Raw genomic sequence first — 17,523 nt, 5'->3', positions numbered from 1 at the left:
TCTTTGCAGTTGGTCACTTAGCACTTTAGTTTCATACTTTTGTGAACCTGGATCTGAGACAAACTACAATTAGTATTTTACACTTCTTTAAAACTTTATTATCTTCTACAATCCCATAGCTGAAATTAGGGTAAGGGTGGGAGTAGGGAGCTAGACAACAAACTTGGCAATATCCTGTCCATGCTGTGGAATGACATTGAATTGTCTGTATCAATTAGAAAGATGTGTTCTAGACTCTCTGCACGATAGACCTTCTTAAGGCAGTAGAATCTTGGAACTGAGAAAGATCTACTGGATAGATCACCTACTCTAGCTGGAGTGATAGAGTCCCTAAGAGGTTGCGAGCCTCTCTTTAATGTCCTACCGGCTAATTGTTGCAGAAGGGTGACTCCTCACCCGTGTGACTGCCACACTGCATCCTCAGTTCTCATCTTCATGGGTGTCCTTTCTTAGATTGACTCTGACTCCATGCATTCTCTCTCTCTCTCTCTCTCTGTGTGTGTGTGTGTGTGTGTGTGTGTGTGTGTGTGTGTAAGGTTAGAAGTGGTAAGGAGTAGAGAATTAGGACAGAGGACATCAGCGTTAAGGGAAGTTCAATAACCAGTTCATAGGTGGGGCCAGAAAACTGCCCTGTGAATCCTGGTAGAGGCCCAGAAAATAGAATACTAAGCAGAAATAATAGGACAAGAGGGAGAACGCTAGATTTGAGAGTTCTGCTTCTCTGCCTCCTTACCAAAGAACTGTCAATCAGTTCCTGGTCTAGCAGGCCAGGTCAGCCTGAAGGGGCTCCCATATATTGTCTAGGAAGGAATTTTTTTCTTTTTAACTTACGCAAAGCCCTCAGTAGAACCCTGAAAGGCTTAGGCCTTTTATTATAGTGAGAATTTTAAAACTTCTTCTGAATTTGAGTTTCTCTAATTTAGAAATTTAAGGCCAGGCGCAGTGGCTCACACCTGTATTTCCAGCACTTTGGGAGGCCAAAGCAGGTGAATCATTTGAGCCCCAGGAGTTTGAGACCGGCCTGGGCACCGTGGTGAAACCCCGTCTCTACTAAAAATACAAAAATTAGCCAAGCGTGATGGTGTGCACCTGTAGTCCTAGTTACTCAGGGGGCTGAGGCAGGGGGATCACCTAAGCCTTGGGAGGTCAAGACTGTGGTGAGCTATGATTGTACCACTGTACTCCAGCCTGGGCAATAGAGTGAGATCGTATCTCAAAAAGAAAATAATTAAAAATAAATAAATTTAAGTAATTCCATTAGTTCTTTTCTGCTATTTTTAAAAGTTAGTTATACTTTATTATCTCATTAGAAAGCATTCTTACCAGATTGTTAAATTAGAGGACCTTATAGACAAATAGGTCAAGCAAGTATATACATCATTATGAGACTGTTTGAGCTTTCTCAGTCCTAAGGCATAGGCCTTAAAGCTGAGATTAAATTGAGGCTCCGATACCATCAGGGCTCATGTTCTGCTGGAATATATCCAAACAGCTCTACTAGTTAATAAAAATACTGAAATATTTCCATATCACTTTGCCAAGATGTGCTTCCCCAGGCCCTCCAAAGCCAAGGGAAGCCAGTCATTAGTGTAGTGTCTGTGTCTTGTCAGTTTTTAAATATTTTAATTATTACATCTGAATATAGTGTTACATGGACTGATAAGATTACTTTGGTTAAAGGAAACCTCTGATTATGAAAGGTTTCTGTAATTGCTGGAACAGAATGTTGCCACTGGAAATTTTTACATTAAAAGTATATATTATTATCTTTAAGCTATGTACTTAACCAACTTTTTCTCAAGAAAGAATATTAGGAAGTTGGAAAAGAGTAAGAATGAAATTGCCTACTCTTTGCTTAAAATCCATCAATACGTTTTTTCCCCAGAATCTTCATCATAGGACTCAGAGGTAGACCTCGAACTAAATTCTGCTCACAGGCTTGTTCTGTTTTACCTGAGCAGTGTTGTTTGTTCTTGTTTTAATTAGAATTAATTGCCAACACTTAAAATATAGAATACTTCATGTAACATTTCAGTTTTCTACTTCTAATGAAAAAATCAGGACCTGGCAACATGTGTCTAATTTCTTCCTGGCACCTATTACCTGAAATGGAATAGTGATGTCACGCTTATGGGAGGAAGTGGTAAGGCAGGTATCCATAAAGTTTGTTTAGCCCCGATCATTTATTTATGTTAACTTGCATGGCCCCCAGAGGCCTTTGAGTTTGCCTCTCTTCATCTGGGTGGTCTATAATGGAAATTGTCAATATCTCAATTTTAAGTGCTTAAATAGGATCGATGCCATAGCGTTGTTCCATGAGAGTTAATATCTCTCCCTTCAGTTTGGTAATCTTAAAATCAGGCCCCTCTAGGTGAAAAAAACAAACAAACAAAAAACAAAACAACAACAACAACAATGCACTAACTCTCCTTTATTAACCTTTACTAAAAAGTTATCTTATGGACGCTCTATCTCCATCTTGGTCAAGGCATAGTTATGAATGTGGTGGAAGTGGAAACGTGTTTCTGCTGGCAATATGTTTAGTTCAGAGTATCAGGAGATATAAAACAGATCTCTCTGGATTTGCTTTACACACAGGTTACAATGGGTTTTTAATCATTTGAGATAAATTTTTTGGTCGATGCCTTCAGACTCATGGAAATAAAGTAACTGAACTTCTTAATGGAGAAAGGAGACTTACCTTTTCATGACAACCCATCTCTGCAGTTGTAAGCCACAGTCATCGTACAGTTTTTCTAAGAAAAGGAAGAGTTTAACTTTCTTCCCTTTCTCATCTCTTGAAAATAGTTCTGTTGAAGATTTTCAGTTAGTCCTAATCACCTTTTCCCCACTGATTTTACCCTGTACATGTATTCTAATTTTAGATTGTATTCTATTCTGTTGTTACACTCACACTGCCACACATAGCTTATGATAGTACTTAGCCCGTGGTGCTTTCTAATTGTAACTATTGCAGTAGTTTTTATAACATCTTTTTAATTAATGTCTTAATGTCAGATAATATTTAATTTAACCATGAAGACTCTTCTAATGAACAGACTCTAACAAACAGTTCACTAATTCTTAAATTCACCAGAGCCTGATCAAAATAGCTACTCTTTTAAATTAGTCACATAGTTAAGGTACTTATTGGAAGCTGATACTTCATTCCAAATGGAAGCAACTATTTTTAAGACAATGTTTAGCAGTATATGGCTTTTATTAATTAAAACTAATTTCCTAGCATTTAAATGCCATTCACTTAAAATATGATATATATAAGATAGTTATATAGAACACTGCTCCAGAGGCAAAGGAGACTTTGCCACCTGCTGTTTGTGGAGTGGAACAGAAGCAGCCTTTTCAGGTGTAGACAGTTTTAAAGACTCTTAATCCAGTCACAGTGGCATGCACCTGTAAACCCAGCTACTTGGGAGGCTCAGGAAGGATTGCTTGACCCCAGGAGTTCAAAATCAGCCTGAGCAACATGGCAAGACCCTTGTCTTAAATAAAAACACAAACAAAACTTTTAAAAGTGACAGGAATGTGTTCTAAAATAAAGATATGTAATCACTTCGGTGATATTTGTAGAATTTTGCAAGCTTTACTGATATTTTTGGAAAATAGCTTCTATCTTTTTATGAGCCATCACTGGAAACTAACCATATAAGCAAAGTAATTAATTTATAATTGGCATACATTTCCTGACTATGGCCTTGCTAAGCTCCGTATAATTTGGGACCATACATCATTGCATTATTTTAAATTTGTTTTGTAGACTTCTTAGGCATCCACTAGCAATCTCTAGGATTATGTTTATATTGGATTTTGGCTTTTCTGTTTAATTTTATCTTGCTTCAGCCTTAGCCTTGTCCTTGGCCAAATTTTTTATATTGTTGCCAAAAAGGGACCTGAAAGAACCTGGCTTGCCAAGTGAAAAGGTCAAAAGCATTCCCATACAGAACTTTGCACGAATCCTCTTTCATTTTATTATATCTAATTCCCACACACATACTCCCATTGCCCAAGTAGCAATTCATGGAGATCTAGCATAATTTATTGGGTCCCCTTTCTGTCTTTTATTTAACTCGTCTTTCATTAACCTGCCAGTGCCTCTATTGGGGTTTATTATTCAAGGTACTTAGGAAGCCTTTTGACTAAGGTGGGTGCCATCAGTCTACTGCCCATCCCAATGCCCATCAGATAGTACCACTCTGGAGTTATAGATACACACCAAAACAATAGCTGAAATGGTATTTTTTTGTTTATTGCTACTTGACTAGTAAAAGAGGGTGGTTAGCAAAATTTGCATCTGTAAAACTAATTTAGAGCTTGCTACAAACTTAACATCTTGAAGAAAAGCAACCTGGTGGAATAACTGCTCCCTCTGGACAGGGGTCCTGTTGCCCTGACTCTTGGCCAACCATCCTCCCTGCAGAGCCTGGTCCTGTGAAGGCCCAGCGTGTGGAAGCAATAGGTACGATGTATTATGCCCTCTTGACTCTGAAAAGAATGCTTCTAACATCTTGCTTATGTGGTGACGTTTAGCTCGCCGCCTGCAGCTCAGCCCATGGGAGAGCAGCGTTGTTAACAGACTCCTGACGCCCACACATTCGTTCCTGGCCAGAAGTAAAAGCACAGCTGCCTTGTCTGGAGAAGCAGGTAACACTGTCTAGGTGGAACTTTCCCCGTGAGGTCAAGTCCTCCCTTTGAAGCATATTCGTCTAATTACATCTCACTTTTTCCTAAAATGCGCTTCTCTCTTCCCCCGGTGGAAATGTCTGTCGGTGTTAGTTTCATACCCCTGGCATTGTTTCCTTTGGGCATCTGCCTTAGCATCTTATCTGGACACCAGACGCCAGGCAGGCTGACGAAGCCTCTCCCTGGGCTCCGACGGCTTCAGAGGCTTCTGTCTGTTCATAACATTACCCGAAGAAAGTATTCCTTCCGTCCCTTTCCTTCTGCCTCGGTCTCTGAGCAGATAATCCAAGGTAGAAATAATTTAACATTTAATACTAATATATGGACTTGGGAATAAAATCAAAGTGCAAGTCTGTTATTTCAGCATAGAGTTTCATAATGTGGCTGTGGCATAGCTACTTCTTCTCCCTGTGCCAGTCTTTTATATGTAATCTAGGAATTGTACCCTTCCAGAACTCTCACAGTTATGGAGTAGGCTAATTGTAATATGCTTATTTGTTACATTCTTTGAAATTATATGAAACATGCTTTAGTACCAGTTATGATGATTGGTTGTAACTCCTACTTTTTTGAAATGCAAAACATACCTGAATTAGCCAGTTAATTTAATGAGAAGTTAGTGTGGAGCCTACATCTAGTTGGTAAGCCTACATCTAGTTGGTAAGAAAGGCTTTGGGTAACAGATCTCTCCTGGTGAGTTGATTTAGGTTTTCCCAAATATCTTTGGGGACAATTGGTGTATTTATATAAACAGTCTACTAGCCCTCATCTTTGGCACTTTAAAAGTGCTTTGCCCTTGCAAGCCTCTCCATGTTCATTAGCCTGCTTTTAAGTAATAATTGCTGGTGGTTTTATGGTGTCTTTCATCTGCAGTGCCCAATGAGCGAATGAATCTCAGTCCTAAATCTCATAGTACCCCTGGGAGACAGTCACGAAGGCAAGCGTGGGCATTCCCACAACCTTCTTATGAAAACCAAGTGCAGCGACAATAAATGACTTACACCAAAGCCACTTAGAAAATGGGCAGACAGGATCATAAATGTGCTTTCCCCTCCATCCTCAATGCCCTGAGTGATGCTTTATGTGCAGTTGTGCAGACAACTAGCTGAACCACAGTGTTCTGTGTTCTCTGTAAAGTCACACTCCTGTCAGAGCCATCACATTGCATCTGAGGTTTTCCTGGAGGAGAAAGTACAGCTTATTTCAATATTTTTTCTATGCCTATGAATTTCACACTTTTCTACAAGTCATGAGTTTTTCTTTAGCTAATTGAAAAGCTTTTAAACCGCTTTTCAGGCCGGGCGTGGTGGCTCACGCCTGTAATCCCAGCACTTTGGGAGGCCGAGGTGGGCAGATCACGAGGTCAGGAGATCGAGACCATCCTGGCTAACACGGTGAAACCCCGTCTCTACTAAAAATACAAAAAATTAGCCAGGTGTGGTGGCAGGCACCTGTAGTCCCAGCTACTTGGGAGGCTGAGGCAGGAGAATGGTGTGAACCCGGGAGGCGGACCTTGCAGTGAGCCGAGATCACACCACTGCACTCCAGCCTGGGCGACAGAGCGAGACTCTGTCTCAAAAAAAAACCGCTTTTCAGTCCTATTTCCTAGCATTTAGCTGGTTTATGGCTGTCATGCTTCTGAATCTCCCCTTGTACGCTGTGTTGTGCTAAAGGACTGCCTCACAGCTGGGAAATTGTCTTTACTATTTTTGTCATCATTAACTCTTGTCACTTCTTTCACTCTCCCTCTAGTCTTTTCCAATACCGTTTCCTCATTTTCCACCCATTCTACTTGCCCGTCTTCTCCCCTTCTTTGTTGTTATGCTCAACCAAGGTGCTTTTTTATCTGCAAACCGGCTCTTTATTTTCACACATTTCCATTCTCCTTTTCACAAGTTGATATGTTTCTGTAATTTATTTTAGTGTGAAAGAGTGCATAGCCTTTACTTGAGCTGCCTGTTTTGTCAATACATTGCCTGCTTCATTGTCACCGATTTCATCGATACAGCTTATGTTTACTGAACCAAAATTCCTGGGGTTTTTAAAAATTTTCATTTAGAAGTATATATGCAAACATCTCTTCCAATTATCTTGTCAAAACCACATTTTCCATCATTTTTATTTTTCATCTATTGTCCTTGATTATTCTTTCATGTTTTCCCATTTTAGTGTTGTCCCTCGACCTCATCATATTCCTAATTGCCATTGGCAAGAAGGTAACCTATAATATGTCCTGTGCTGGGTTACATCAGCAGATTAAACAGCTACTTTTAGCCCTGGGATGCACAGTGATTGCAAACTCCCTGCACAAACAATACAGTAGTTGAGAACTGGAACTCCCAGTCTCACACCTCTCATTTGCAGCCACTGCTTTGGGTTGACTTTTCTATACTTTTTTCCCCAGGACATTCAAAATACAAGTGATTATTAGAGCTCAGGATTAAATAATGCATATACAATGCTTAGACTAGAATCTGCACATAGTAGGCCCTCAGTAAATGCTAGTATCGTATTACCATATTATGCCGTTTTTCTTTTTGCTATACTACATTTCAACTCCTTACCTGCATTATCTTTTCTCTGCACCCATTATTTCATATAGAAAATCCTGAACGAGTTCAATTAATGCATACTTACCACCAAGAGTAGGATCAAATACATATATTGTGGGAGACTTTCTTAAAGACATTTTCATGAGACAATGTTCATGTTTAATTAACTACTTGGGATATGAAGTGTACTCTGGGAAAAAATAACTATATATTGTTATTATTTCTTAAGAAGGGCAAGATTATTCAAATAACTGATTTGAAGATTTCAGGTTTTTCAGTACTTGCTATTCAGTGCAGCAATGAATTCCATGAAATCTAATATCCTTACAAGAAATTTAGGTTTATTTTAGCCAAAAGATGTTCTTTGGACTAAATTTGAGGATGTTTTTCTATGGACTATACTAGCTAGGTTTAAGGATATTTTCAACCCATATTTAGTATCACATCAACATTAAAATAAAGAATAAACCAGAGGCCTGGTGATATTGGCTTACATCCATGATAGCTTCAGAAAATGCTCCATAGATACTTCATGAAATTGTTATTTTCCACTTGAGGAAAAAGAAATCATATTTCTGTACTTCATTCCTTTTTCAGTGTCAGACCCATGGCCTCCAAGCAGAGCTGTTTTCTAGGGTTTCTTGATCCTTGAGCAAGGTGAATGGCCTCTGGCTGTGCCCTGGGCAGTGCGTGCCTCTCCCCCCGCCCCGGTTATTAATCCCCAGAAGTGCCTTGTGCCAGGATGTTATTCCTTAAATGCATTTGATTGGCTTGGAAGAATTTTGCATTAGTGAACTCTTGTCTAGAAAATGCAAATGCCTTGTTGTGGTGCTTGAGAAAAGATTATTTTAAAAGAGTTTTTCCTGTGATTACAGGCAAAATGACAAAAAGATTCCCTTCCTTCACAATACAAATCCTTCCTTCTCCATTAAGGTTGGAAGTCAAGCTTTATGTCAGTTTCCAATTAAGACGTACATATATTATTTTAAGGAAAACTGAAGAAATGAAAAAGTGTTTTAGTTTGTCCTGAAGCAACAGAATTCTGTTTTCAAATGATGGGAAAAGAGATTGGTTTCCAATCTATTCACTGTCAAGGCTGCAGTGAGCCGAGATGAGATCGCGCCACTGCACCCCAGCCTGGGCACCAGAGTGAGATCCTATCTCAAAGCAGAACAAAACCATGCAGTGATAGCCAGAAGATACTGCCAGGCATTTAATGAAAGAGTGCATTAATAAAGATGCAATCTGATTGACTTTCTGTCTGTAAACTAAACCCAAATAGCAAATCTTTTTTCAACTCTATAATCCTGAAGTTAAGATCACCCCAAATATGTCTTGTGAACTTTTGAGTTTTTAATTTATTAATCCTCTTACATTCAGCTGGCATAGTGGTTTCTTTAAAGGGTTGCTACAAAGACTACAGTTGAGAAGTCCTTTTATAACCATGTCCAATACATAGTATTCTCTATACTTGTGTTTAATTGTCTTATTTTTGCTAGGAAATAAAATTTCTGAATGAGATCTGAAAATGGACCTTAGAACCTGAATACTCACACTTTTGATACCTATGCAGTGTTATATGAATTTCCTTAAACCCACTGTTGTTTGCAATAAGTTGATTCATGACAGTGTTCTTGGAAGGTAAATGGTCAGAAACTATGTGGTTTTTCATAAAATATTCCATCTTGAGTAAAACTGTAAAGGTTCTTCATGGTTCAACCTTACATTTGGCGGATCTAACATATTTCTGTTCTATTCAACATTTTAAATAGATATAGCTAATCTCCCCATATGCTCTAATGCTGCTTCTTATGAACTATCAAATGCCTTGGCTTTTGGGAAAACCCGGAAGCATGCATTTGGTTTGCCTATAAATAAATAAGACATGTACAGAATATTTTCCTGGAAAAGTATTACTTCTCCTCGTGACAAGTCTTAACACCTGGTAAGACTTGTTCACTTAACATTTTTTAAGTTTGGTTGCTTTTTTCCCCTGCTGGCTGTTGAACTTGAATCCTGAAACAGTTGTAGTATATCTTGCTTGCCTGCTTGCACGCTTCCTCTCTTTCCACCTTTTGTTCCATCTTAAAGCGAACTTAGGAAAAGTCTGGTTATAAACTAGTCTTTATATAAAAATTATCTTTTATCACTAATGTAGTGTTTTTTCCAGAACCATCAGCTAATAGGAATATAAGACCATTGCTCTCTATAATTACTGGATTACTTCTACATCTTTCAGTTAGTATTTAAAGAGCCAAAGAGCTAACAATATATTCCAGATTTTTTACGTGGACATGCCTTCCTTTTGGACTTATCATAAATTCATAGGACTGTAAGGACAGTTGAGTATGATGGTTCTGGGCACCTTTAGGTAATAACATCTTCTTCCTACTTTTCTCTCTATCTCTGCTTTGCTCCTTTTCCTGAACCTGCTTTTGGCTTTCTTCAACTGCTCCTCTGGCACTCTTGTGTGTAAAACCAATCACCTGCACCCTAGTTATCCCCATTTGTCCTCGTTCAGCATCTTGCAGCCCCATCATCATGCCCTACAAAGCTGCACACTCTAGAAATTCGATGGATCGACCAAAACTCTTTGTAACACCACCTGAGGGCTCTTCTCGCAGGAGGACCATTCATGGCACAGCGGTGAGTAGCTGTTGGGAGCAGCTGGGCAAGTCTGGGAGCCAGTGCTGTTCCTGTGCAGACTGGACACGACCCTGAGCTGCGGTGTGGGCGTAAGAGGGGGAGACCGTGACATCCACCATCCCATCTTTCCCATTGATCATGAATCTGGCTGGCTGGGCAGTAGTGTCCCCTCACTTCCTCTTCACTTCGGGATTTTGCTCTCCCTAAACACTTGAATTTGGAGACGAAAGCTGTTCTTTGTTCAAGCATGTATGAGTGGACGCCCTACCCTCCTGGAGCGTCCATACACATAAGTGCAATGCCAGAATACTTTCATTTTTGAAAGTAGGAAAAACCAAATGGCCTTTGAAGGGGAAGTGGGCTTGGACCGCTGCCTTGGCATTTTATTCCAACCATATCCAGAAGCTGGCTGAACTGTAAATGTGGTTCACTCAAAAGCAAGATAAAGAATTTTTATCCTGCTTGGCTAATCCCTGTCAAGGCCCTGTCGAGGGATCTTAAAATATAGTCAAAAAAGTATTTTGAAAACATTAGTCATTTGCTATATTACTAATTCTTAAAAGGCTGTTAGGCTGTGCTATAAACTCTGATTTTGTAAGTGAAAAATATAATTTGTACTTGTTATTGTGGGCTGAGGTAATGTTAATTTTCACCATGCTATAAATGCAATGAGGTAATTTGTGTGTCTCCAGGAATCTTCTTCTTTGTTTTAAATCCTGTGTTTATTTGGTGTCAGTTGAAAGATATAAACCTTGTTCTGTGGTCTTTAGACATTGTACTTTAGTCTTAAAGGACTCACCAGTGAACTAGAAGATCTCATTGCCTCTCTCCAAGATAACAGTATGACCCTTTTGATGAAAGGCTGAAACAGTTTCTTAAAATCATAACTTCCCAGAGCAATTCAGATTTATAAACCTGATGGACACTTAAAAGGATTTTGCTTAAAGGATAATTCAGGGTTGTGAGAGCTTGATGGCTTTGCCTACAGCCTGTTTTTCTTTCAAGCTCCATCAGCCTTTCTGGAATCAGTGTTTGATTCATGATTGAGTCAGGCCTCCAACCCTCTAAGCCACAGGTGAAACAATCTTTGATGTCTGGGAAGTTTTAATTTATTAGAGTGTTGGTGTTTCAGAGATCCTCCTTAGCTGTAGACAAAAAGCCGTAGTTAAACAGAACAGCTTGGCCCCAAAGTTGGGTACTCACTGGGCAGAGGAAAAGAGCATTTACCATGGAAAAAATACCTTGTTCTGGGTAAAAACAAAAATTAACACTCCTTGAGAGAAGGTTGAGGGCCACCTGTGGCTGACAGGTTAAATGAGAGATTTGTCATCACATGATCCAGAGCCTTGTTTTGTTTTGTTTTTATTACCTTCCTCTTTCTCTATTTAATCGTAGCTGTCTTTTTACCTCTTTACAACCAAGTATTTAGGCAAATACTAACAGAAAATGACTCAGAGTCATTTATACCCTGGAGCTGCACTGTGGAATTCAGTAGTGACTGGCCACAGTGAGCACTTGGAAAGTGGCTACTGACACTGACAAGCTGAATTTTAAGTTTTTAAAAAATGTTTAGTTGTGGTAAAAAAAAAAAAAAAAAAAAAGTATATAACATAAAATTTACCATTTTAATCATTCTAAAGTTCAGCAGTGTTAAGTATATTCATATTGAAGTGCAACCAATGTCCAGAACTTTTTAAGTCCTGCAAAACTCAAACGCTATACCCATTAAACAACTCCCCATTTCCCCCTCCCCCCAGGCCCTGGCAGCCACTGTTTTAATTTCTGTTTCTATGAATTTAGCTACTTTAGAGACCACATAAAAGTGAAATCATGCAGTGTTTGAATTTTTTGTGCCTGGCTTATTTCACTTAGCATAATGTCCTCAAGGTTCATTCTTGTTATAGCGTATGTCAGAATTTCCTTCCTTTTTAGGGCTGAATAATATTCCATTATATTTGTATACCACATTTTGTTTATCAGTTCATGTGTTGGTGAACATTTGGGTTGCTTTCACCTCGTGGCTATTGTGAATAACACTGCTATGAACATGGGAATATAGACATCTCTAGAGATCATTCTTTCAATTTCACTTGATATATAGGGATTGCTGGATCATATAATAATCCTATTTTCAATTTTTTGAGGAGCCTCCATGCCATTTTCCACAGCAGCTGTACCATTTTACATTCCCACTAACAGTGCACAAAGATTTCTGTATCTCCACATTCTCGCCAACAATCGTGATCTTGCTTTTTGATAACAGCCATCTTAAGGAACGTGAGGTGATGTCTTGTAGTTTTGGTTTGCATTTCTTTAATGATCAGTGATGGTGAACATATTTTCATATGCTTGTTGGCTTTTCATGTGTCATCGTTAGAAAAATGGCTATTCCAGTTCTTTGCTCACTTTTTAATGGGGTTATTTTGTTTTTGTTGAATTGTAGAGTTATTTATATATTCTGGTAGTAACCCCCTATTAAATATATGACTTACAAATACTTTCTTCTATTCCATAGGTTGCCTTTTTACTCTACTGATTGTTTCCTTTGATATATACAAGTGTTTAAGTTTGATGTTGTCCCATTTGTTTATTGTTACTTTATTGCCTACGCTTTTGGTGTTATATCCAAGAAATCAGTACCAAACACAGTGTCATGAAGCTTTTCACTTATGTTTTCTTCTAGAGGTTTTATAGCGTTAAGTCTTACATTTAAGTCTTTAATCCATTTTGCATTAACCTTTGTATATTTTAGAAGGTAAGAATCCAACTTCATTCTTTTGCATTTGGATATCCAGTTTTCCCTGCATCGTTTGTTGAAGAGAATGTCCTTGTTTCATTGAGTGGTGTTAGCTTTTGACCATATACACAAGGGTTTGTTTCTGGGCTCTGGATTCTATTCCATTGGTGTGTATATATATATATATATATATATATATATATATATATATATATTTTTTTGAGACAGAGTCTCACTCTGTCACCCATGCTGGAGTGCAATGGCACAATTTCAGCTCACTGCAACCTCCACCTCCCAGGCTCAAGCAATTCTCATGCCCCAGCCTTCTGAGTAGCCGGGAATACAGGCATGCGCTACCACGCCCATCTAATTTTTGTATTTTTAGTAGAGAGAGGATTTCGCCATGTAGGCCAGGCTGGTCTTGAACTCCTGACCTCAAGCGATCCACCCGTCTCGGCCTCCCCAAATGCTGGAATTACAGACATGAGCCGTAGTGCCCAGCCCCATATATCTATATCTGTCTTGATACCATTACCACACAGTACTGATCACTGTGGCTTTTCACTAATTGAGTATCTCTAATTCAAAAATACAGAATGCTCCAAAATGTGAAACTTTTTGAATACCAACATGACACTCAAAGGATACTTATTGGAGCATTTCAGATTTCCAGTTTTATGGATTAAGGCTGCTAAAGCAGTAAGTGTTAATGCAAGTATTTCAGAATCTGAAATCTGACACACTGTAATCCCAATCATTTTGGATAAGGGATACTCAACCTGTAATATGTTGTGAAATCAGGAAATGTAAGAATTCCAGCTTTGTTCTTTTTCAAGATTATTTTGGTTCTTCAAGGTCCTTTGAAATTTTCTGTGAATTTTGGGTTGAATTTTTATATTTCTGCAAAAATAAAAAATTATATTGGAATTTCAATAGGGAATGCATGGAATCTGTGGATCGCTTTTGGTAGTAGTGACATCCTAACAGTATTAAATCTTCTAATCCCTGCACACAGGACTTCCTTCCATTTATTTGTGTTGCCTTTAATTTCTTTCAGCACTCTCTTCTAGTTTTCATTATGCAGATCTTTAGCCTCCTTTGTTAAGTTCATTCCTAAGTACTTTATTCCTTTGGATGCTATAGGAAATAGAGTTGTTTTTCAAATTTCCTTTTCTATTTTACTTAATTTGAATTAATTTAGATTTAAATTCAAACAGGCAAATATGGTTAGTGGCTAAATTTAGAACATCTTCATCATATCAGAAAGTTCTATTAAACAGCACTGCGTTGAAGTATCTGTCAGTGAATCGTCTCTGTTGGAGGATATTTATACTGTATTCTAAACCTACCTTAATTATAAAATTAAAGTCCTTTTCCTGCTGATATGTTGCCCAGACCATTGACTTGCTGAGCATGTGTTCCTCCTCAGAATTGTGGAAACTATTAATAGGAAAGATGATTGTATAGATGGTGGGCTATTAACTCAGATCAGGATGAGAATTGGGAGTGCCTTTACATGTGTGGTACCCAAATGGGTGGTTGGATATAAGAGTAACAAAAGGACTGAAAGGGTTAAAAAAGAAAAGAAAAGGAAAAAAAAAAAACTCCCTGGTTGGGAGGGTGTTAATTATCAAGTGTTTTTCCAAACCATTCCTCCTCTGCTCACCTACCCCTAGGTGATTAAAGGAGATCACTTTTAAAAAAGAAAGTTGGCTCAAAGGCACTGTAATTCTAGGATTATATACTTTTATATAGGTTCATTCCCTGATCCCTGTATTATCAAGGCACAGATAATAATAATCCCCAACCACCCCCAGCCACATCAAAAATTGTCCCTGTTGAGTCTTTTTCCCATTTAGATCACCCATTGATCTGATTTCAGCCAAATCAAAATGTTTTGAGAAAAAGAAAAAAAAGAAGGGCTACTTGAGGTACTTAACCCCAGTCTCCCCTGGGAAAAGCCCTAGGCCTGCCACCCTGTACACCAGCCAGGAGTGCCCCATATGGTGGCTGCAGCTTTTGATACCCAAAGCCCACAGCAGCTCTGTGAGGCCCCACCTTCTACTTTTGGGGACCTAAAATGGGAGAAATGGTGGTTGAGCAGCTGGAAATGATGGTGAGCTGGCACACACCTTGTGAAGCTCTTCTCTGCCTCTTTCTTCATTTTATCTGTTTAGAATTCCGAGGGAGACAATGAGCATTATTTGACACTTAGATGTTTTTGCTCCTCTGATAACCCAGACCATCAACTAGGATGCTACTAAGGAAAATGGAGGGAAGCAATTAAAAGGGACACTGAGGGGAATAAAAGGGAAAGAAAGGAAAAGAGGAGTCGATGCTTGAGCCAGGCAGAAAAGGAGAGAAGAAGAGGTACAGTACTAGTTCATGTGACCTGGGGCTAGATAATACTCTGCCCCTTCCCATGCATGCTTGCAGTCTGCCCTCCTGACAGGTGTTCACACAGGTGCCTCCAGCACGTGCCCCTCCCACCTGAGGGCATTGTCAGGTTTCAGATACTTGGAATGGGTCTGTTTTGCTCTGTACAATTCCTGTTTGTTTGTTTTGGTCTTCATTGACTTTAGAGTAGTGGAACACTTCTCTGGGCTTCCCTTTGCCCATTTTGACTTAGGAAAGTGTCATCTCTCTAGCTGAATTCCTAGTTGGCAGTCAGGGAGGGGTGATGTTTTGGCCCACCTTCAGATTTCAGTTTATTCCTGGTAAGGAAGAGCAAAAAAATAAATAGCTGAAATTCCTCACTTTAAACCTGACTTTTCTTCAAAATCACCTATGGTATCAGTTATCTATTGCTGCAAGAGGACACTAGGTGAGGAAGGACTTGATTCCATTATACAACATCAATATAAAAGAAAAAAATGAGTTTATGTCTAATATAGCAGGCATATAATTTTTTTAAAGACTGAGATATAGTATGTTTGGGGGGAAAATGCTAAAGAATTAAAAAGAAAAAGATGTGTTTTAATTAAAATTTTTTAAAAAATGAAAGTAACATTTGACATTTGTGTGGGTTAAACCAGATTGGGAGGTTTTGCTTCAGGTAATTAATTTTAGACACAAAGTATAGGTGCTTTCTAAAAGTATGTGTATACATATGCTTTTTGACAAATAGGACTCCAACACATCTGGAACCACCTTATTAGTGTCACATTGTGTTAATTCAGTTATACTGTTCAGTGTTAAGCTAACAAGGGCCTTTTTTGAGATGGAATGGGTATATGTGACATAGCTAAGAAAATTTCTTAAAAGTCATTCAATGGTTTCTAGCTCCACTGCTGAGTATTGTGAATGTGTTTGCCTCGCTTATGGAAAAATCTAACTATTGAGTTTCTCTGAACTTAGAGCTATAAAAAAGAAAGAGAGAGAGAAAATGTACTCTTCCTCACATCTGGCACCCGAAGGGCTGTATCTCCATCTAATCCCAAAGCAAGACCGCCAGCTCCCTCCCGACTTTGGTAAGTGAAATATAAGTGGCTGGCTGGGTTGTTCCATGTTAGAGAATTAGTAGCTCTCTCCTCTGAAAGTGAACTGTTCTTCTCATGCTGTTTGGCTTTGACTTAGGGAATAACATTCTTCCCGAAAGGAAAGAAAAAAGAGAAATTGGAATGGCTCCCTAAAGCAAATCTATTTCTGCATCTACCACATAAAAAACAAATACACGGAGCTAAATATCTGCATTCTCTTCCATCGAGTCGTTTTCTAGGCTCTGGCAGGCCTGTTCTCATGTGTCCCCTTCTGTCTGCCTTGTTTGTTTGTGGCCCAGGCTTCCATCCAAGTCTCTTCCTCATTTGCCTGGCACACCCAGACCGACATCCTCCTTGCCACCCGGCTCAGTCAAAGCTGCTCCTGCTCAGGTCCGGCCCCCATCCCCCGGCAACATCCGCCCTGTCAAGAGGGAAGTCAGAGTAGAGCCTGAGAAAAAAGACCCTGAGAAGGAACCTCAGAAAGTTGCCAATGAGCCCTCACTAAAGGGCAGAGCACCTTTAGTGAAGGTAGAAGAAGCCACAGTTGAAAAGCGGACACCTGCTGAACCAGAAGTTGGCCCTGGTAAGAGCAAACTCACCTGTAGTCTGGGTGCTCTCTCTCTTTTTCTCCCGCACTGCTTTGATGAAGCTTTTTTTGTTTTCCTTTTCTTCTCTTATTGGAGACTTGGAAATTTTACTCTAAGGTTAACACCTTTCCTTAAGTATAATATTAACTTAGCGTTGCTTAAAAATAGTTTTTTACTTAGCAACGCTAAGTAAAAAATTACCTGGCAACACTATTCCTGTGCATACTGGAGTTTAAGGACCCCTGGCATAGCCTGTGTACTTGATAGAAGTCAGAATTTTTTCCAGAAGACCCACTGGTTTTCACCTCTGCCAGGGTAACCAGATGCTACTTAGAAATGTAAAATCACCTGGAGCTCGAAGTTCAATATTTCTAGTTGAAAACTGTCTTCATTCCAAAGTTTTCTACTTAAGACTTAATTTGAAGATAGAGGGTGGGGCAAGAAAGAGATGATTCAAGACAGGTGAAAATGGTAGAGAAAGGAGGAGACCAGTGTTTGCTTCCATGGAAAAAGAAAGAAAGGAAAGGAGAGCCATAGAACATCATAATAGCCATGAGAAAAATCTGTGGAAGCAGAAGTAGAAATGTAAATCTCAAATCATACATCCAAAAGCCTATTGTTAGAGCCACAAACACGTGAATTCAGGTGTAGGTTCTCAGTGCTTTTATTGGCTGAGTCCATTTCACAAAATGTGTTCAGAGCACCTGCATCAAAATCACCTATTGTATTCATTATCTATTGCTGCATAATGAATTAGCAGCATAAAACAACAACAAACATTTATCATTTCACATGGATTCTTGGGTCAGGAATTTGGCAGC

General features: G+C 39.1%; 1 protein-coding gene across 7 annotated transcripts in view; it reads left to right on the top strand.

Annotated features, from left to right (window-relative positions):
• Positions 1-17,523, top strand: part of MAP7 (microtubule associated protein 7) — a 208,590-nt gene that overhangs the window by 170,958 nt on the left and 20,109 nt on the right. For 4 of the 7 annotated variants that reach the window (XM_054491635.2, XM_054491632.2, XM_054491637.2 and 1 more), the window contains 4 exons: positions 4,549-4,662; positions 9,751-9,899; positions 15,994-16,106; positions 16,415-16,698. In XM_054491635.2, coding sequence (XP_054347610.1) covers positions 4,549-4,662; positions 9,751-9,899; positions 15,994-16,106; positions 16,415-16,698 — 660 coding nt within the window. The remainder of the gene's footprint in view (positions 1-4,548; positions 4,663-9,750; positions 9,900-15,993; positions 16,107-16,414; positions 16,699-17,523) is intronic. The other 3 variants (XM_054491636.2, XM_054491638.2, XM_054491633.2) reach the window with 1 other exon arrangement.

Source organism: Pongo pygmaeus, chromosome 5 (assembly GCF_028885625.2).
Source record: "Pongo pygmaeus isolate AG05252 chromosome 5, NHGRI_mPonPyg2-v2.0_pri, whole genome shotgun sequence".
In the NCBI taxonomy this organism is placed as follows: Eukaryota; Metazoa; Chordata; class Mammalia; order Primates; family Hominidae; genus Pongo; species Pongo pygmaeus.
This window is presented reverse-complemented; position numbering and strand designations above follow the sequence as displayed.